We start from the raw sequence: 16,397 nt of genomic DNA on the forward strand, positions 1-16,397 counted from the left end.
CTTCAATATTTATCACACCACTCACAATGGTCATACATAGGCTCTGAACTCCTAAAGTGCCTCTTAAAGCACTCCACTACTTCTTTTCCCCTCTAAGGTGCACCTAAAGCCTCTGAAGAAAGTCAGAAGTCACAAGACACCAGGTTGGTGAAGGAGCAGCGCTGCAAAAGTTTGTGATTTCAAATAAACCTGTTGAATTAGAATCTGGTGTCATGTGACTTCTGACTTTGCCCTTTCCAGTCCAACACTGACACCTCCACATCATATCGCTGGACAAATATTTGGCCACTTGTCCTAGTATCTCATTAAATGGCTCTGACAAATTTTGCTTCATAATATTCCTGTGAAACATCTTTGAATGTTTTATTACGTTGCCAGAAACTGATTTTAAGAGCTCAATATGATCTGAGGTTGGGAAGCCTCAGTCCAGTTTCTTGTAGGATTCAGCCCACAGGACAAAGTTCTAACTGACTCAATTGCATTGCAATGCACAAGACAAAATGACTGTTGACCATTGTAATAAAGGATGGTCTCCTGCAGTCGCCCAAGTCAATTATAAATTATAATGGCAATCATCACTCAACATCTAGTTACACATTTCCTTAATTAGCAGTCCTTGATTTAAAGGAAACCTAAACTGGAAACACTCCATATTTCCCAATGTGGTCTTCACTTTAAAAAAAACACAATTAAAAAGAACTTCTGGTGAAAAAGAGGTGGAAATACACTGAGACAAAACCTTGTGAAAATCTCTGCTCTTTCTTCTCCTCATGACATAGTCTATATTCTGGGGATGGACAATGCAAAAGGGTAGATGTTTGCCCACACAAAGGAAAACATTAAAGATCCATATTCACAATCACTTCTTCCCACATCTGAGCAGTTAAGTACAGAGCTCGATTAGGGTGTCACTCTATAGCTTAACCAAGGAGGATTTTGTTGCAAAAAATCTTCTGGGAAGGTACGTAGGAATTTGAAGTTAAATAAGTATGCCAAAGAAGGATTCACTTGCAAAGACCACATGAACATTTATATCACAACAGTGGTTATTCAAAGTACCAAAGAGGAATAAACTTGCATTAATAGGGTCCATTCTGCTGCTAGTTAACAGATTTAAAAAGGGACTCTAATTCTGTACCATGATCAGAAATTTACAATAAGAATAATTGATTGTTGTCCATCTTTCAACAAAGGTGTTGACAATGTTGTGGTTCTGTTCGGCGAGCTGGGAATTTATGTTGCAGATGCTTCGTCCCCTGTCTAGGTGACATCCTCAGTGCTTGGGAGCCTCCTGTGAAGTGCTCCTGTGTTCTTTCCTCCGGCATTTATAGTGGTTTGAATCTGCCACTTCCGGTTTTCAGTTCCAGCTGTCCGTTGCAGTGGTCAGTATATTGGGTCCAGGTCGATGTGCTTATTGATAGAATCTGTGGATGAGTGCCATGCCTCTAGGAATTCCCTGGCTGTTCTCTGTTTGGCTTGTGCTATAATAGTAGTATTGTCCCAGTCAAACTCATGTTGCTGGTCATCTGCGTGTGTGGCTACTAAGGATAGCTGGTCGTGTCGTTTCGTGGCTAGTTGGTGTTCATGGATGCGGATCGTTAGCTGTCTTCCTGTTTGTCCTATGTAGTGTTTTGTGCAGTCCTTGCATGGGATTTTGTACACTACATTGGTTTAGCCACACACGCAGATGACAAGCAACATGAGATCAACTGGGACAACACTATTATTATAGGACAAGCCAAACAGAGAACAGCCAGAGATTTCCTAGAGGCATGGCACTCATCCACAGATTCAATCAATAAGCACATCGACCTAGACCCAATATACCGACCACTGCAACGGACAGCTGGAACTGACAACCGGAAGCGACAGATTCAAACCACTACAAATGCCGGAGGAAAGATCACAGAAGCGCTTCACAGGAGGCTCCCAAGCACTGAGGATGTCACCTAGACAGGGGACGAAACATCTGCAACACAAATTCCCAGCTCGGCGAACAGAACCACAACAACGAGCACCCGAGCTACAAATCTTCTCACAAACTTTGAACAGTTCACAATCTCCAAAAATGCAGGCAAGCACCAAGTCAAGCTTACTAAACTGTCTGAAAAATTTTAATAAATTTCTACCAGCCTCTTATGCAGTGCATTTCAGATCATATGAACATTTCACTGATGATCAGTATTTTCCTCACATTGCCTTTGCCAAATACATAATTCTGTGCCCTCTGTTTTTAACCCTTCTGCCACTGGAAGTTGTTTCTGCATCTTTGTTATCCAAACCCTTTATGACACCAAACACCTCTATCAAATCTTCAATGCACCTTCACTATTCCAAGGAAGAGACCTATATCACTAAGTTCAATTTTACAGTCTGAATAACATCGCTAATTTGTCGATGAGTGATTCAGGATCAATTTTTTTTGTTATTGGAGAGAATCAGTTAGGAGACCTGACATTATTTAGTGATATCGCGGAAAGGATTTATGTTTTAAAATAAAGCCACAGTAAGTTCAGACAAGACAATTATTTGGGTGCAGAACTGGAGGTCATTGACAAACAGTTAAAAATGTTTGTTTCATCTACTGTAGCAGACTATGTTATTAAATTTTCATTAATAGCTCAGGATGAGGAATACAGGACATACAAAGGATATATTCCTTACTTTTGAAACAGATTTTCCTCCTTTTGAAGTTCAGGACTGTGATGTTCTTTGAGGAATTAACAGTCAAGTTAAGCTGCATTTCCATGGCCACCTCTGAATCAAATGTTCCTGTGCATAACAGGTCCACTCTAAATACTGCAAAAGACCAAAAATGTCTAAAGTTTACTATTAAAATCTAACTTGTCAAACTGGTTTACTCGAGAGAGTAAACAATTATGCAAAGATCATGACTTTAGTTCACAATATACAATTTGTCAGTGCTGAATTTATAATAAAGTTTGTCAGTTAATAAAACTTATAAAAAGGGATGAATGTAATTTTTTTTCACCCAATTGTTCACTGTTTCCCTCAATATCATTACCGTCATGAATAAGAAAAACTCTTTGAACTGACACACTATGCGGAAGACATGAGCACTTACAATGAGGATTAGACAACCCTTTGCACTGGGAGCAAATGACGATAGCACTGGCCTTTCACATATTTAATTGGAGTTACATCGTTCTATCAACCTGTCAATGGTTATAATTTGTGAACACACGATTTTTGAAAAATGATATAAAGAAATCAAACAAACTGACATTTTCATTAAAAGTAGTTAGGTTGTATCCAATTTGCATGAACTTAAGGGAAGAGGAGTTCAATGTCAACAGTTTAGTGCAGATACATAGTTTATCATTCAGATTCACAATTGTTTAACAAGAACTGGAGATAAATCTTGTTATGGCAGGAAGAGTTGACCTTAAAAGTAATTTACGGTTCAGTGGTTTCCCTTTTTGCCCCAACGTATCAGTCACTGGTTTTAATCCTTAAAAGACAATCTCAAAGTTAGCAGCACAGTGAGGCATGAATTTAGCTTGGTTGAAAATTCAGGAATAAAGTCACTGAAAAGAACCTAAAGCAAAACACATTTTCCAGAATTGGACCAAGTTCAGAAAACATCATGTGTTTATAAAAGTATATTTAGCATGTCAGCCATTATCAAATGATGGAGCAGACTTGATGGGCCAAATGATCTAATTCAGCTTCTATAATATGTGGTCTTACAGTCTAAATAATTTTATTATTCTTGCATATACTACCATACCTAAAATGGCGAAAGAAGTGCCAATGATGATGACGACGACAATGAGGACTACCATAAGGCCAGAAGATATAGGAACAGAATTAGGTCATTCAGTCCTAGCTGATATGCTCCTCAACTCTATTCTCTCTTTCTCCCCTTACTAATTAAGAAACAATCTTAAAGACACTCAAAGACTTGGCCTTCACAGACTTCTGCAGCAATGAGTTCCTTAGATTCACCATCCTCTGACTGAAGAAATTCCTCATCTCATTATTAGAGTCATAAAGTCACGAGTCAGACCTCTCGGTCCAATTCATCCATGCTGACCAAGTTTCCTAAACTAAACTAATTTACCTAGCCTGTGTTTGGCACATATCCCTTTAAACCTTTCCTATTTATTACCTACCTTTTAAATTTTCCAACTGTACCTGCATCTACCACATCCACTGGCAGTTCATTCCACATGTGAGCCACTGTGTTTGGAATAAATTGTCCCTCAGTTCCCTTTCAAATATTTTTCCTCTCACATTAAAAATATGCCCCTGACTTTTGAACTGCCCCAACCTAAGCAAAATACCTTTGGTAGTCATTTTATGATTTTATAAATCTCCACAAGATCATCACTCAACCTCCTATGCTTTAGGAAAAAGTCCCAGCCTATCCTAACAATTCAAACCCTCCAGTCCCAGCAACATCCTGGCAAATCTTTTCTGAATCCTCTCCAAACTAATAATACCCTTCCTACAGGATGGCAACCAGAACTGTACACGGGACTCAAAAAGTAGTCTCATCAGTGTTCTACATAACATCAATTAGATGTCCCAACTCCTACACCCTGATCAATGAAGGCAAGTGTACTACCCTGTCTATCTGTGATGCAACTTTCAAATAACTAAATTAAAAATCACAACACCAGGTTATAGTCCAACAGGTTTAATTGGAAGCACACTAGCTTTCGGAGCGACGCTCCTTCATCAGTTGATTGTGGAGGGCTCGATCGTAACACAGAATTTATAGCAAAAATTTGCAGTGTGATGTAACTGAAATTATACATTAAAAAACTGATTGTCTGTTAAGCCTTTCATCTGTTAGAACACAGTGATAGTTTCACTTCTTTCATGTGTAAATCACAAAACCCTTCTTTTTAAAGTTGCATTCTCAGGTTAGCTGCTAACAATGGTGATAGCTAGACAATATGTTGAAGGTGTTAGCCCCCTGTGTTCTCTGTCTATGACCTGATGTTTAGATTGATTCTAATCTAATAAGTGAGATAACAAGAATTTATGTAAAACACTGTTATCTCATTTGTTAGATTACAATCAATCTAAACATAGGTCATAGACAGAGAACACAGGGGGCTAACACCTTCAACATATTGTCTAGCTATCACCATTGTTAGCAGCTAATCCGAGAATGCAACTTTAAAAAGAAGGGTTTTGTGATTTACACATGAAAGAAGTGAAACTATCACTGCATTCTAACAGATGAAAGGCTTAACAGACAATCAATTTTTCAATGTATAATTTCAGTTACATCACACTGCAAATTTTTGCTATAAATTCTGTGTTACGATCGAACCCTCCACAATCACTTGATGAAGGAGCGTCGCTCCGAAAGCTAGTGTGCTACCAATTAAACCTGTTGGACTATAACCTGGTGTTGTGTGATTTTTAACTTTGTACACCCCAGTCCAACACCGGCATCTCCAAATCATTCGAATAACTATGCTCCGGTGTCCTTCCACAGTCCAAAGGTATGCAGTTAGGTGGACTGGCCAAGGTAAATTTCCCATGGTATTCAGGAATGTATAGGCTAGCTAGATCCGCCATGGAAAATGAGGAGTTAAAGGAATAGAGTAGGGAGGTGCATCTGGGTGGGATGCTCTTCAGGGGGTCGGTGTGAACTCGATGGACTGAATGGCTGTTTCCACACTCTAGGGACTCTATGATTATATTCTATGAAGTATCAGGAAAGCATGGCATTCACAGATTCAGTGTCTGCATCAATATCACAAGTATAAACAATTATTGATATTAGCCTGCAACCTTAACATTTTATACATGTAAACATTTGCTGCAATTTGTTTAATTTGTTGATCAAAGGGCAAAATATACCAGTTTGGAGTGAGATACCTGATAATGCAATCACACTGGGTTGGGGTTGGAATTTAGCTACACTGAGTGGGTCTAATAGTTGGAGAGTTCTGGAAATTAATATACATATTATGTAACATCATAATAGTGGGGCTGCAATATGACAACTTGGGATCATCGCACAAGGAGAAAATGCAGTTTGACAGAACTGCACAACTCTAATTAAATATCTGAAGGATCAATGCTATTGTCTTTCATCCCTTAACAACTGACTCTGTCAGTCTGTTCAAGACTGCCTGAGGCTACATCAGATCACTTCAGAGTCCGACTGTGTCAAAGCCACATTTCTGACCACATTTACTCACCAAGACAATTATGTGCAGCTCAGTTGCTGCTATGTCAGTCTTATAATAGAAGAATTCCTATAGTGCGGAAACACACCACTGAGTCCAAACCAACCCTCTAAAGAGCACTGAATCCAGACCCATTTCCCACCACAACCCCCATGCCCCATACTTTTCTCTGTGACCCTGTGTTTCCCATAGTTAATCCATGTCACCTAAATATCCCTGGACACCACAGAGCAGTTTTGCACGGCTAATCCACCTAACCTGCACACCTTTGCACTGTGGGAGGAAACTGGATCTCCCAGAGGAAGCCCATGCAAACACGGGGAGATCATCCAAACTCTACAGAGACAGTCGCTCAAGGCTGGAATTGAATCTGTAGTGTTGTCAGGCAGTAGTGCTAACCACTAAGCCGTGGTTAGCACTACTGCCAGGTCATCCCATGCCTATGACGCTTCTAGATTTGATAATTTCAATAGTAAGTGAAAGTGAGGACTGCAGATGCTGGAGATCAGAGTCTAGATTAGCGTGGTGCTGGAAAAACACAGCAGGCTAGGCAGCATCCGAGGAGCAGGAAAATCGACATTCTGGGCAAAAGCCCTTCATCAGGAATTTCAATGGTACCTTTCATCTTGTACCCTTAGCAAACCTTTCCCAATACTGTGCTTTTAGATTCTCAGTGATGCAAAATCCCACTTATTAGTGTGCATGTTGACCTGAGCTGTTAATTGTGAGCTTTTGAAATTCTGATCCTTCTAGGTTAAATCTATCCATGGCTCTGCAATGCCTAGCTATTCATTATTTCAGTTTCCCTTTGCAATTGGCCCACAAGTTCACATTAGTCTTTTTTCACCAATTGTTCACTGTTTCCCTCAACATCATTTTTGTCAGAAATTGAAAAAAATCTTTAATGTGACAGATTATGCAGAAGAGGTGAGAATCTACACAGAGGAATAACAGCCAGCGTAAACAACCCATATTGTGCTCTTTACTCACCGTTATTGATATGTTGAGTATTATTCCAAACCTTTCCAAGACATATAATACTTTTGTCCCTTATTGTCAACATTTTTCCATCCCATTAAAATCTCTCTCTCACTTATATATATATATATATACACACACACACACACACACACACACACACACACACACACACACACACACACACACACACACACACACACACACACACACACACACACACACACACACACACACCTTTTCCATTGCCAATCCAAATTTTTTTTCTCAAGTTTTATAAGTAACAACTTGAACAGGCTGGATAAACACGAGAATTTGCATGATCTTTTCGAAAATCTCACATGGCATGAACAAAATTATATTGGAAAGTCCAGAAAATACTCATTCCTTCACTGATCAGCACTCTCAACCGTTGCTTTTTATATTTTCTCACCTGATTCTTTGTGTGGAATCTCTCCTTGTGCAGAGATATTAGCTTGAGGCATATCCATGACTGCTGGGTTGTCCACCTGAAAGCCCAACTTGTATTCAACCTGTCATAGAGAACACTTCATGAGAATGGTCATTCAGCTGTTCACTATTATCATTTAATCTATTAAAGTCGGACTTAATAAAAAACACAAGTAATATTATGCTCCAAAACTGCAAAGCGACCAACTTGATTACATTTGTAACCAAGTGGAGAGGGCTCTTATGGTGTAATGGTAGCATCCTTATGACTGGGCAGGGCGACTGTGTTCAAGTCCCATTTGCACTACATGTATGTTCTAACATGCCTGCACAGTTTGATGAAAATAACCTGAACAAAACTGGGGGAAAATATAAATTAACATGTTTTTAATTTCCCAACCTTTATTTTGATATCTCAATGAAACACTCAGTACAAGATACAGTCAGAGTCATTACAGCACAGGAAGTCATTCAACCCATCAAAACTACACTAGTTCTCTGTAGTCTAATCCACTCATTCCTTTTCCCCCACACAATCCCAGTAATCCTGTAAGCAAGTTTCTTTTCCCCTCAATTGCCCATCCAATTTCTTTTTTTAAAAGACTCAACACCCCCAATTCCACTACCCTCACTGACAGCAAGTTCCTGGTCATCAACATTCGTTATCCTAGTTTCCTTCAGCTCATGTAATGATAAAATGAATTTTAACTTCAGGGTAACTCTAGAAAATCACAATCAGAATCAAAGACATCGGGAGCCAACAGAGTCCTACAACACGGTGACAGGCCCTTTGGCCCAAACTGGTCCACGCCACACTAACCCCATTTCCCTGCACTTAGCCCACATCCTTCTAAACCTTCCTTATCCACGCATTTTCCAAATGCCTCTTAAATGTTGTTAGTGTACCCACTGAACCACTTCCACTGGCAGCATATTCCAAATGCGTACCACATTCAGTGTAAAAAAAAGTTGCCCTTCAGGTTCCTTTTTATTCTTTCCCCTAACCTTAAACTCGTTCTGGATTTGCCAAACCTGGAAACAAAAGATTGAGTGCATTCACCCTATGTGTGCCTCTCTTGAGCTTATATTTTTCTACAAAATCCCCCTCAGTCTTCTGCGCTCTAAAAAAAAATTACAAGCTTGTCCAACCTCTCCCTATAACTCAGACCATTGAGTCCAGGCAACATCCTTGTAAATTTCTTCTGCACTCTTTCCAGTTTAATAACATCGGTCCTATAGCAAGGTGACCAAAACTGAACACAATACTCCAAGTGCGGCCTCACTAACGTCCTGTACCACTGAAACATAAGTTCCCAACTTCTATACTGAATGGTGTGACTGATGAAGACCAATGTGCCAGGAGCCTTCTTCACTGTCCTGTCTATCTGTGACTCTACTTTCAGAGAACCGGGCACCTGAACACCAAGGATCCTGTTCCACTCCTTAAGGCCTTACCATTCACCAAGAAACTCCTGCTTTGATTTGACTTTACAAAATGCAAGACCAAACACTTATCTATATTAAACCACATTTGCCATTTCTCCGCCCACTTCCCCAGCTAATCAAACTCCTGCTGCAATTTCTAATAACCTTCCTCACTGACCACGATACCTCGTATTTTAGTGTCATCTGCAAACTTACTAATCATGCCTTGTACATTGTCATCCAAATCACGGATATAGGTAACAAACAGCAATATTAGTGAATAAAGTTTTTTGGGATTACTGAAGTCCCTGCAGAAGCACAGGCCATAATCTTTCATTCTTCTCTTGTCACAGGGGCATTGACACAAGGACAAGAGAATGTTGACTCTTTTCCTTTGAGAAGGAGATGGCTAAGAGGCAATTTGATAAAAAATTTTAAAATCATGAGGGATCTGGATAGAGAAGACAGGGAGAAACTCCTCCCAATCATAAAAGGATCACAAATAAGAGGGCACAGATTTAAAAAATGATCTCCAAAGGAAATTAATACGAGAGAAAATAAAATCCACAAAGCAAACAATTCCATTTGCAGAGAGGTGTTACCAGAATGTCTTTTTCAGAAGCAGTTGGTAAACAGCTTTGGTCTCCTCGAGTATTTTTTTTCAAGATTAGACAAAAAATACATGAGTAGGCAAAGTCAAGCTCAACAGATCCAGTTTTGCTTCCATTTGGGGTTTGGATTGGTTTTGAAGCTAATAGATACAGCTCTCTGTCTGTTACAATAAAAAGTTTGGGTTTTCAACTCAATTGTGAGATTTTTTTCCCCCAGTGTTCCTTCCTCCTGGACTGGAAAGGAAATAGAATTATAGAATCAAAGAATCCCTACAGTGTGGAAGCAAGCCATTCAGCCCTTCGAGTCCACAATGATTCTCTGAAGAATATCTATCGAATTGATAGATGAAGCTTCTTCACCATGACTTCAAAGGCAGAATTTCAGATTTGTCACAGGCAGCAAGAGGCCATTCAGCCTGCTCTGTCTGTACCGACTTACCAAATTCACTTAGTGTCATCTTCCCCAAAACATTCTTCCTTCTCAGGTAACAGTCTAATTTCTTTGAGTGCTTTCCTTGCTGCCTCCACCAGGAAGAGCATTCCCGAATCTGAACACTTGATAAGTTTTCACTCTAATTGCTTTTGCTTCTTCAATCAAGTACACTGAATCTGTGTCTTCTCAGTTGCAATTATTTTGTAAGTAGGAATAGTTCCTTCCCATTTCCTATATCCATATCTGATTTTGAAGACCTTCATCAAATTTTTCATCTTCATCTCCAAAAGGAAGAGATCCTAACTTTCTTTCATCTATCCCCATAACTTGAAGTCTTTCACCATGTAAGCCATTCCTGTGAACCTTTTCTGCACCATCTTTGATGTGCGCATATCCTAAAATACAGTAGCCAGACCTGGATGTAATGCTCAATCAGGGAACTGAACTGATGTCTTATGAAATTTTAATAGAGGCTCCTTGGTCTCCAATTAATAGAGCTGAAAATGTGTTGCTGGTTAAAGCACAGCAGGTTAGGCAGCATCCAAGGAACAGGAAATTCGACATTTCGGGCCAGAGCCCTTCATCAGGAATGAGGAAAGTGTGTCCAGCAGGCTAAGATAAAAGGTAGGGAGGAGGTCAAGGTGAGGGTGATATGCCGGAGTGGGGTGGGAGCGGAGAGGTCAGGAAGAAGATTGCAGATTAGGAGGGCGGTGCTGAGTTCGAGGGAATCGACTGAGACAAGGTCGGGGGAGGGGAAATAAGGAAACTGGAGAAATCTGAGTTCATCCCTTGTGGTTGAGCACCGCCCTCCTAACCTGCAATCTTCTTCCTGACCTCTCCGCCCCCAACCCACTCCGGCCTATCACCCTCACCTTGACCTCCTTCCACCTATCACATCTCCATTGCCCCTCCCCCAAGTCCCTCCTCCCTACCTTTTATCTTAGCCTGCTTAAGTCTGTTTATCTCAAATGGTGATAAGTTGCATTTCTAGTGAATCTGCTTACATTGATGCAAATTAGCAAATTGACTGCATTGTGAAAAAAGTTTGAGAAGAAAGAAACTTACGAGTTCAGATTTTTGATACTAATATTTCAGCTTGGATCTATTAAGATGAGGACTTAAGCTTAGTTCCTCAGATCAACTGCAGGACAAAGAGCAGCATGACTGCCACTGGCTCTGGTCCAATTTCTTTCACACAATGCAGGTGGTGCACTGCTCGAGGTTTTGATTAAATAAACTTTGTTTAGCTTTTATTGGTAGAGAGATTGAGTTTTGGAGCCACAAGGTCATGTTGCAGGTGTACAAAACTCTGGTGCAGCAGCACTTGGAATATTGCATACAGTTCTGGTCACTGCATTATAAGAAGGATGTGTAAGCTTTGGAAAGTGTTCAGAGGAGATTTTCTAGGATGTTGCCTGGTATGGAGAGTAAAGTCTTATGAGGAAAAGAGGGACTTGAGGCTGTTTTCGTGTGATTGAGAGCTGACTTAATTGAGACTAAATTGAGGGTTGGATTGGGTAGACAGTGAGCCCTTTTTTCCTCGGATGGTGATAGCTAGCACGAGGGGACATAGCTTTAAATTGAGGAGTGACAGATGTAGGACAGATGTCAGAGGTAATTTCTTTACTCACAGTAGTAGGGGCATGGAATGCATTGCCTGCAACAGTAGCAGACTCGTCAACTTTAAGTACTCTGTTGTACTACTTTCATTGGAGAGTTATCCCTCCAAGTGACATCCAAGCTTTGCTTGGTAATGGTAATGTATCTTCCTATTCATCCAGCCGTATTAATGCCCAAATTATCAGGATGCACTGGTTTTGATACCGGCTTTCTATACATGCCTTCAAACAGGTTCATAGAGACAGCTTACCTTTCCTTAGCTCTCCGATTCCAAAATATTTTCCAGGTGGTATTAAGAGTCAAGCACAAAAATCACATCACTGATCTATAAAAGGCAGATTCGCACTTGACTAAAGTGTGACCAATTTCGTCTCTAGGATGGTTAATGTTTGACTGACCACAACAACAGATGCATAATAATAAGAATCACTGGGAACTAAGGCACATGGTTAATTCCCCAGAGAATAGCTGGAAAATTTATTACAAGTTGCAATTCATTTCAAAATGCATCAAGTTTTATTATTTTGTTTAAAAACTAAATTACATTGTTTACATACACAAAAAGTAATGCTATATACTTTTGTCATAAACTTGCAGAATGTAAAACTGCCTCACTACAAAAATCAAAATCACAAGCAGCAAATAGAGAATTATCTTGTCATTTAAATGTAAAACTTAAAGCCCTCTTGTGAAGCCCTGGACCAAAAGACCTCGGTTCAACTTCCACCTGCTCCAGAGGTGTGCAGTAACATCTCTGTTCAGGTTAATTAGAAAATTAGGACAAAAAAGAAACCTACACCAGGTTTTAATGAATAAGAAGTTTATTTATTTAACAAATATGCCCTCCAACATGCCCTCCAATAACAGATTATTAATTACTAATGCAAATTTAAACGATACCCCTTTGAAATCAAAATGCCCATTTCATTCACATAGAAGATGGGCAGACAGACAGATTTGACAAACAGAGAAAGAAGTATCTATTTTGCTTACAGGACTTGTGGACCGACTGCTCTTCAGATCTGTGGTAAACTATACTTAAACCAATCCAAACTCTGTTGCTGGGCAGTTACTTTTCTTCTGAGACCTGATGCCAGTATAACTCAAAAATATCAAATCAAGTTCCAACAATACAATGCCACATGTTTCCACTGTCCTTTAGTTTTTAAAACAGCTAATAATTAAATCTTCTATTTCCCGGTTTAAATTTCCAAAGAAAATATCTGAGATTCTTATGATTCAGCGGACAGCGATAGAACAGCATGATCAGAGATGGGCTAATGTGTGATAAAGTTCCTTGCCTATACAAACACTGCCCAGAAAATTGTCATTAAGAATGCAAAAGAATGCTCTTGGTGGATTTTACCTTCTCTCAGTGGGGAAATCCATGACAGCTACTGTAACAACTGATCATGAGATGCATACCACCAAACATTACTTGGTACCATTCCATGTGACTAGCAGGCAATTGATACTGTGCAGGTTACAGAGTGTGTTGCACTCCCACTCGAACTTGTCTTGACCGAACCTTAAAATTTACCTTGGATTTTGCATGCCAAGTGAAATGAAGGCTGTTGGTCTCCCCGGGTACAAGTAACTTGAAAGGAAGTGCGTAATAACTGACAACATCGTTCCGTACATAATACAACTCAGCATCAAGACCTGTTGAGAGAAAAAGAAATATCTATAATCCTCATAAATTCAAAGTTTGTGAGAAGATTTGTAGCTCGGGTGCTCGTTGTTGTGGTTCTGTTCGCCGAGCTGGGAGTTTTTGTTGCAAACGTTTCGTCCCCTTTCTAGGTGACATCTTCAGTGCTTGGGAGCCTCCTGTGAAGCGCTTCTGTGCTGATTCCTCTGGCATTTATACTGGTTTGAATCTGCCGCTTCCAGTTGTCAGTTGCTGTCCGCTGCAGTGGTCGGTATATAGGGTCTAGGTCCAGGACAAAGGACCCGATACCCAGCAGGAGCAAAACCAACGTAGTGTACAAAATCCCATGCAAGGACTGCACAAAACACTACATAGGACAAACAGGAAGACAGCTAACAAACCGCATCCATGAACACCAGCTAGCCACAAAACGACACGACCAGCTATCCCTAGTAGCCATACACTCAGATGACAAACAACATGAATTTGATTGGGACAACACCACTATTATAGGGCAGGCCAAACAGAGAACAGCCAGAGAATTTATGAGCACTCATCCACAAACTTTATCAACAGACACATCCACCTAGACCCCATATACCGACCACTGCAGCGGACAGCAACTGACAACCGGAAGCGGCAGATTCAAACCAGTATAAATGCCGGAGGAATCAGCACAGAAGCGCTTCACAGGAGGCTCCCAAGCAATGAAGATGTCACCTAGAAAGGGGACGAAACGTTTGCAACAAAAACTCCCAGCTCGACGAACAGAACCACAACAATCCTCATAAATGTCTAAATCGCAAACTACTTTTACATTCTTTCAGTGACAAACATCAATAGTTCACATTTACCGAGCACTGTTGCAAATTTTATCATTAACTGCTAATAATACAATAGGATCAGAAATACGAGCACTTTACCAGTTTAAAATTTTGCATGCACAAAGTTCGAACAAAAAATAGCAGATAAATGTAGGTACATTTGCATAAACTCCATTTAACCGTTCTGTGAATACATAATTAAGACTAATACACACTATATATCATCACATTAAAAGCGTACTGCTGTGATATTTAAGTCATTTGTTTACCTATATAAAAAAATTGATCCCAGTACTGACCCAAAGGGAAATACCACTACTAACCTTCCCCCTCTAGAAAATAACCCTTTATCATGACTCCATTTTTTCTATCCTTATACATTCTCATTCTTAATCCTTTCTTTTTTTTAACCCATGCTAACACTGATCACCCTATTCCATCAGAGCCCAGTCCGTTAACAAATCTTTTGTGTGATACTTTGTCAAATCTTTCCTGAAATCTGTCTGGAATCACTGAAATTACTAGAAAACAGCAGAAGCAGTGAACGAACAAAACATTTCAACAACCTGAACTAACCAAGTCAAACAAACGTCTAAAAAAATCAAACATCTGAACATGACACTACATTGTGTAAGTATATACATTATTTTTATCAAATGTAGACAAGCATTACCATGTTTTCACTTGTAATTCACAAAATCACAACTGACTCAGCAAACTGTCCAAGTCAAACAATGCATTATAACTTAAAACAACAAGTACTGAAGATCACAACAGCATCCATGGAGCTAACATTGAGTTGAGATGACTCTTCATCAGGCTCTATGCTGAAAAATCATCTTTCCTTGAAACATTAGCTTGCTCTCTCTCCATGGATGCTCTCTGACCAGCTTTTGTTATTTTCAGTACCCATCCAGTATCTTCAGTAATTTGTTCCTAATTGTTTCAGACTAACATTGAAACTGTTAGTCTGAAATTGAGGCCAGTGAAAATGGGTGATGACTGTCACAATTTGGCAACTTTAAACAACTATCCATTTTACTTATGGATGTTTTAATTGGTGCTGATTGCTCTGGGCAATAAACAGAAACCAGCAGAAACACATTAAAATTTCCTTCAGATACTACAGCTGATCACCAGAGAAATATTAACCATCTACAAAAACTTATTAAAAATATAGATGGCCGTAAAATAGAACTAAAATTGTTTTAATTAAGAAAAATGTTTTGTTGCTAACAGCTAAACACAACTACAATACAAAGCCATCAAAAACAGATGATTCCACTGGTATTCCTCCAGAGGTTTGATGGAGTGTGGTGTAAAGCATACACCATCAAAGCTTGCATATTAAATCACAGCAAATTTCAGTACAGAAGTTGACTTTTTTTGGTTCCTTGCTGGCCTTGACTCTTTGAAACAACATCATGGTTAGTCCTATATCCTTCCTTTATATCCACAATTCTACGGTTTGGCATCATTAAACATCTGTTCAACTCACTTTTAAAGTAATTTTTTAAAAATTTACTTTTGGGACATGGGCATCACTGGCTGGCCAACAATTATAACCCGCTCCTTGGTACCCTTTATCAGATGGTGGCGAGATGTCTTCTTAAACCACTGCAGTCCATGTGTTTAAGTTGACCCACAATGCTCAGAGGGAAGGAATTGCAGGATTTTGACTGAATGACAGTGAAGGAACATGGACTGCTTCAGAATGTGAAGAGTTGAGAATAGTGCTGAATGCTGTGCAATCATTGGCAAACACCTCCACTTCTGACCTTATCACCGAGCACTAATGAAGCAGCTGAAGATGGTTGGGCTGAGGAACACCTTCTGGGATGCCCTGGAGTTGAGATGACTGACCACCAACAACCACAACTATCTTCCTGTATGCTAAGTATGACACCAAATATTGGACAGTTTGCCCCTTATATCCATTGATCCCAGCTTTGCAAAGGCTTAGAATATAGATCAGTTGCAGATATAGCAGAGAAATAGCAAATGGAGTTTAATATGGGAAGATGTGAGGTGCTGCACTTTGGGAGATCAAATGTTAAGAAAATAATATAGTTAATGGCAGGACTCTGAACAGTATTGATGTAAAGAGGGATCTTGGAGTTCAAGTCCATAGCTCCATGAAAGTGGCTACACAAGTAGACAGCATTGTAAAAAAGGAATATGGCACACTTGCCTTTATTGGTCAGGGAGTTGAGTTCAAGAGTCATGGTGTCA

At 39.7% G+C, this 16,397-nt stretch overlaps 1 protein-coding gene across 2 annotated transcripts in view; it reads right to left on the reverse strand.

The window, feature by feature from the left end:
- The window catches only part of ryk (receptor like tyrosine kinase), a 309,552-nt gene that overhangs the window by 214,993 nt on the left and 78,162 nt on the right, over positions 1-16,397 (reverse strand). For both annotated transcript variants that reach the window (XM_060835028.1, XM_060835027.1), the window contains exons 2-4: positions 13,234-13,355; positions 7,588-7,687; positions 2,665-2,799 (exon numbers count right to left, since the gene is read on the reverse strand). In XM_060835028.1, coding sequence (XP_060691011.1) covers positions 2,665-2,799; positions 7,588-7,687; positions 13,234-13,355 — 357 coding nt within the window. The remainder of the gene's footprint in view (positions 1-2,664; positions 2,800-7,587; positions 7,688-13,233; positions 13,356-16,397) is intronic.

The sequence above is a fragment of the Hemiscyllium ocellatum genome, chromosome 13, assembly GCF_020745735.1.
Source record: "Hemiscyllium ocellatum isolate sHemOce1 chromosome 13, sHemOce1.pat.X.cur, whole genome shotgun sequence".
In the NCBI taxonomy this organism is placed as follows: domain Eukaryota; kingdom Metazoa; phylum Chordata; class Chondrichthyes; order Orectolobiformes; family Hemiscylliidae; genus Hemiscyllium; species Hemiscyllium ocellatum.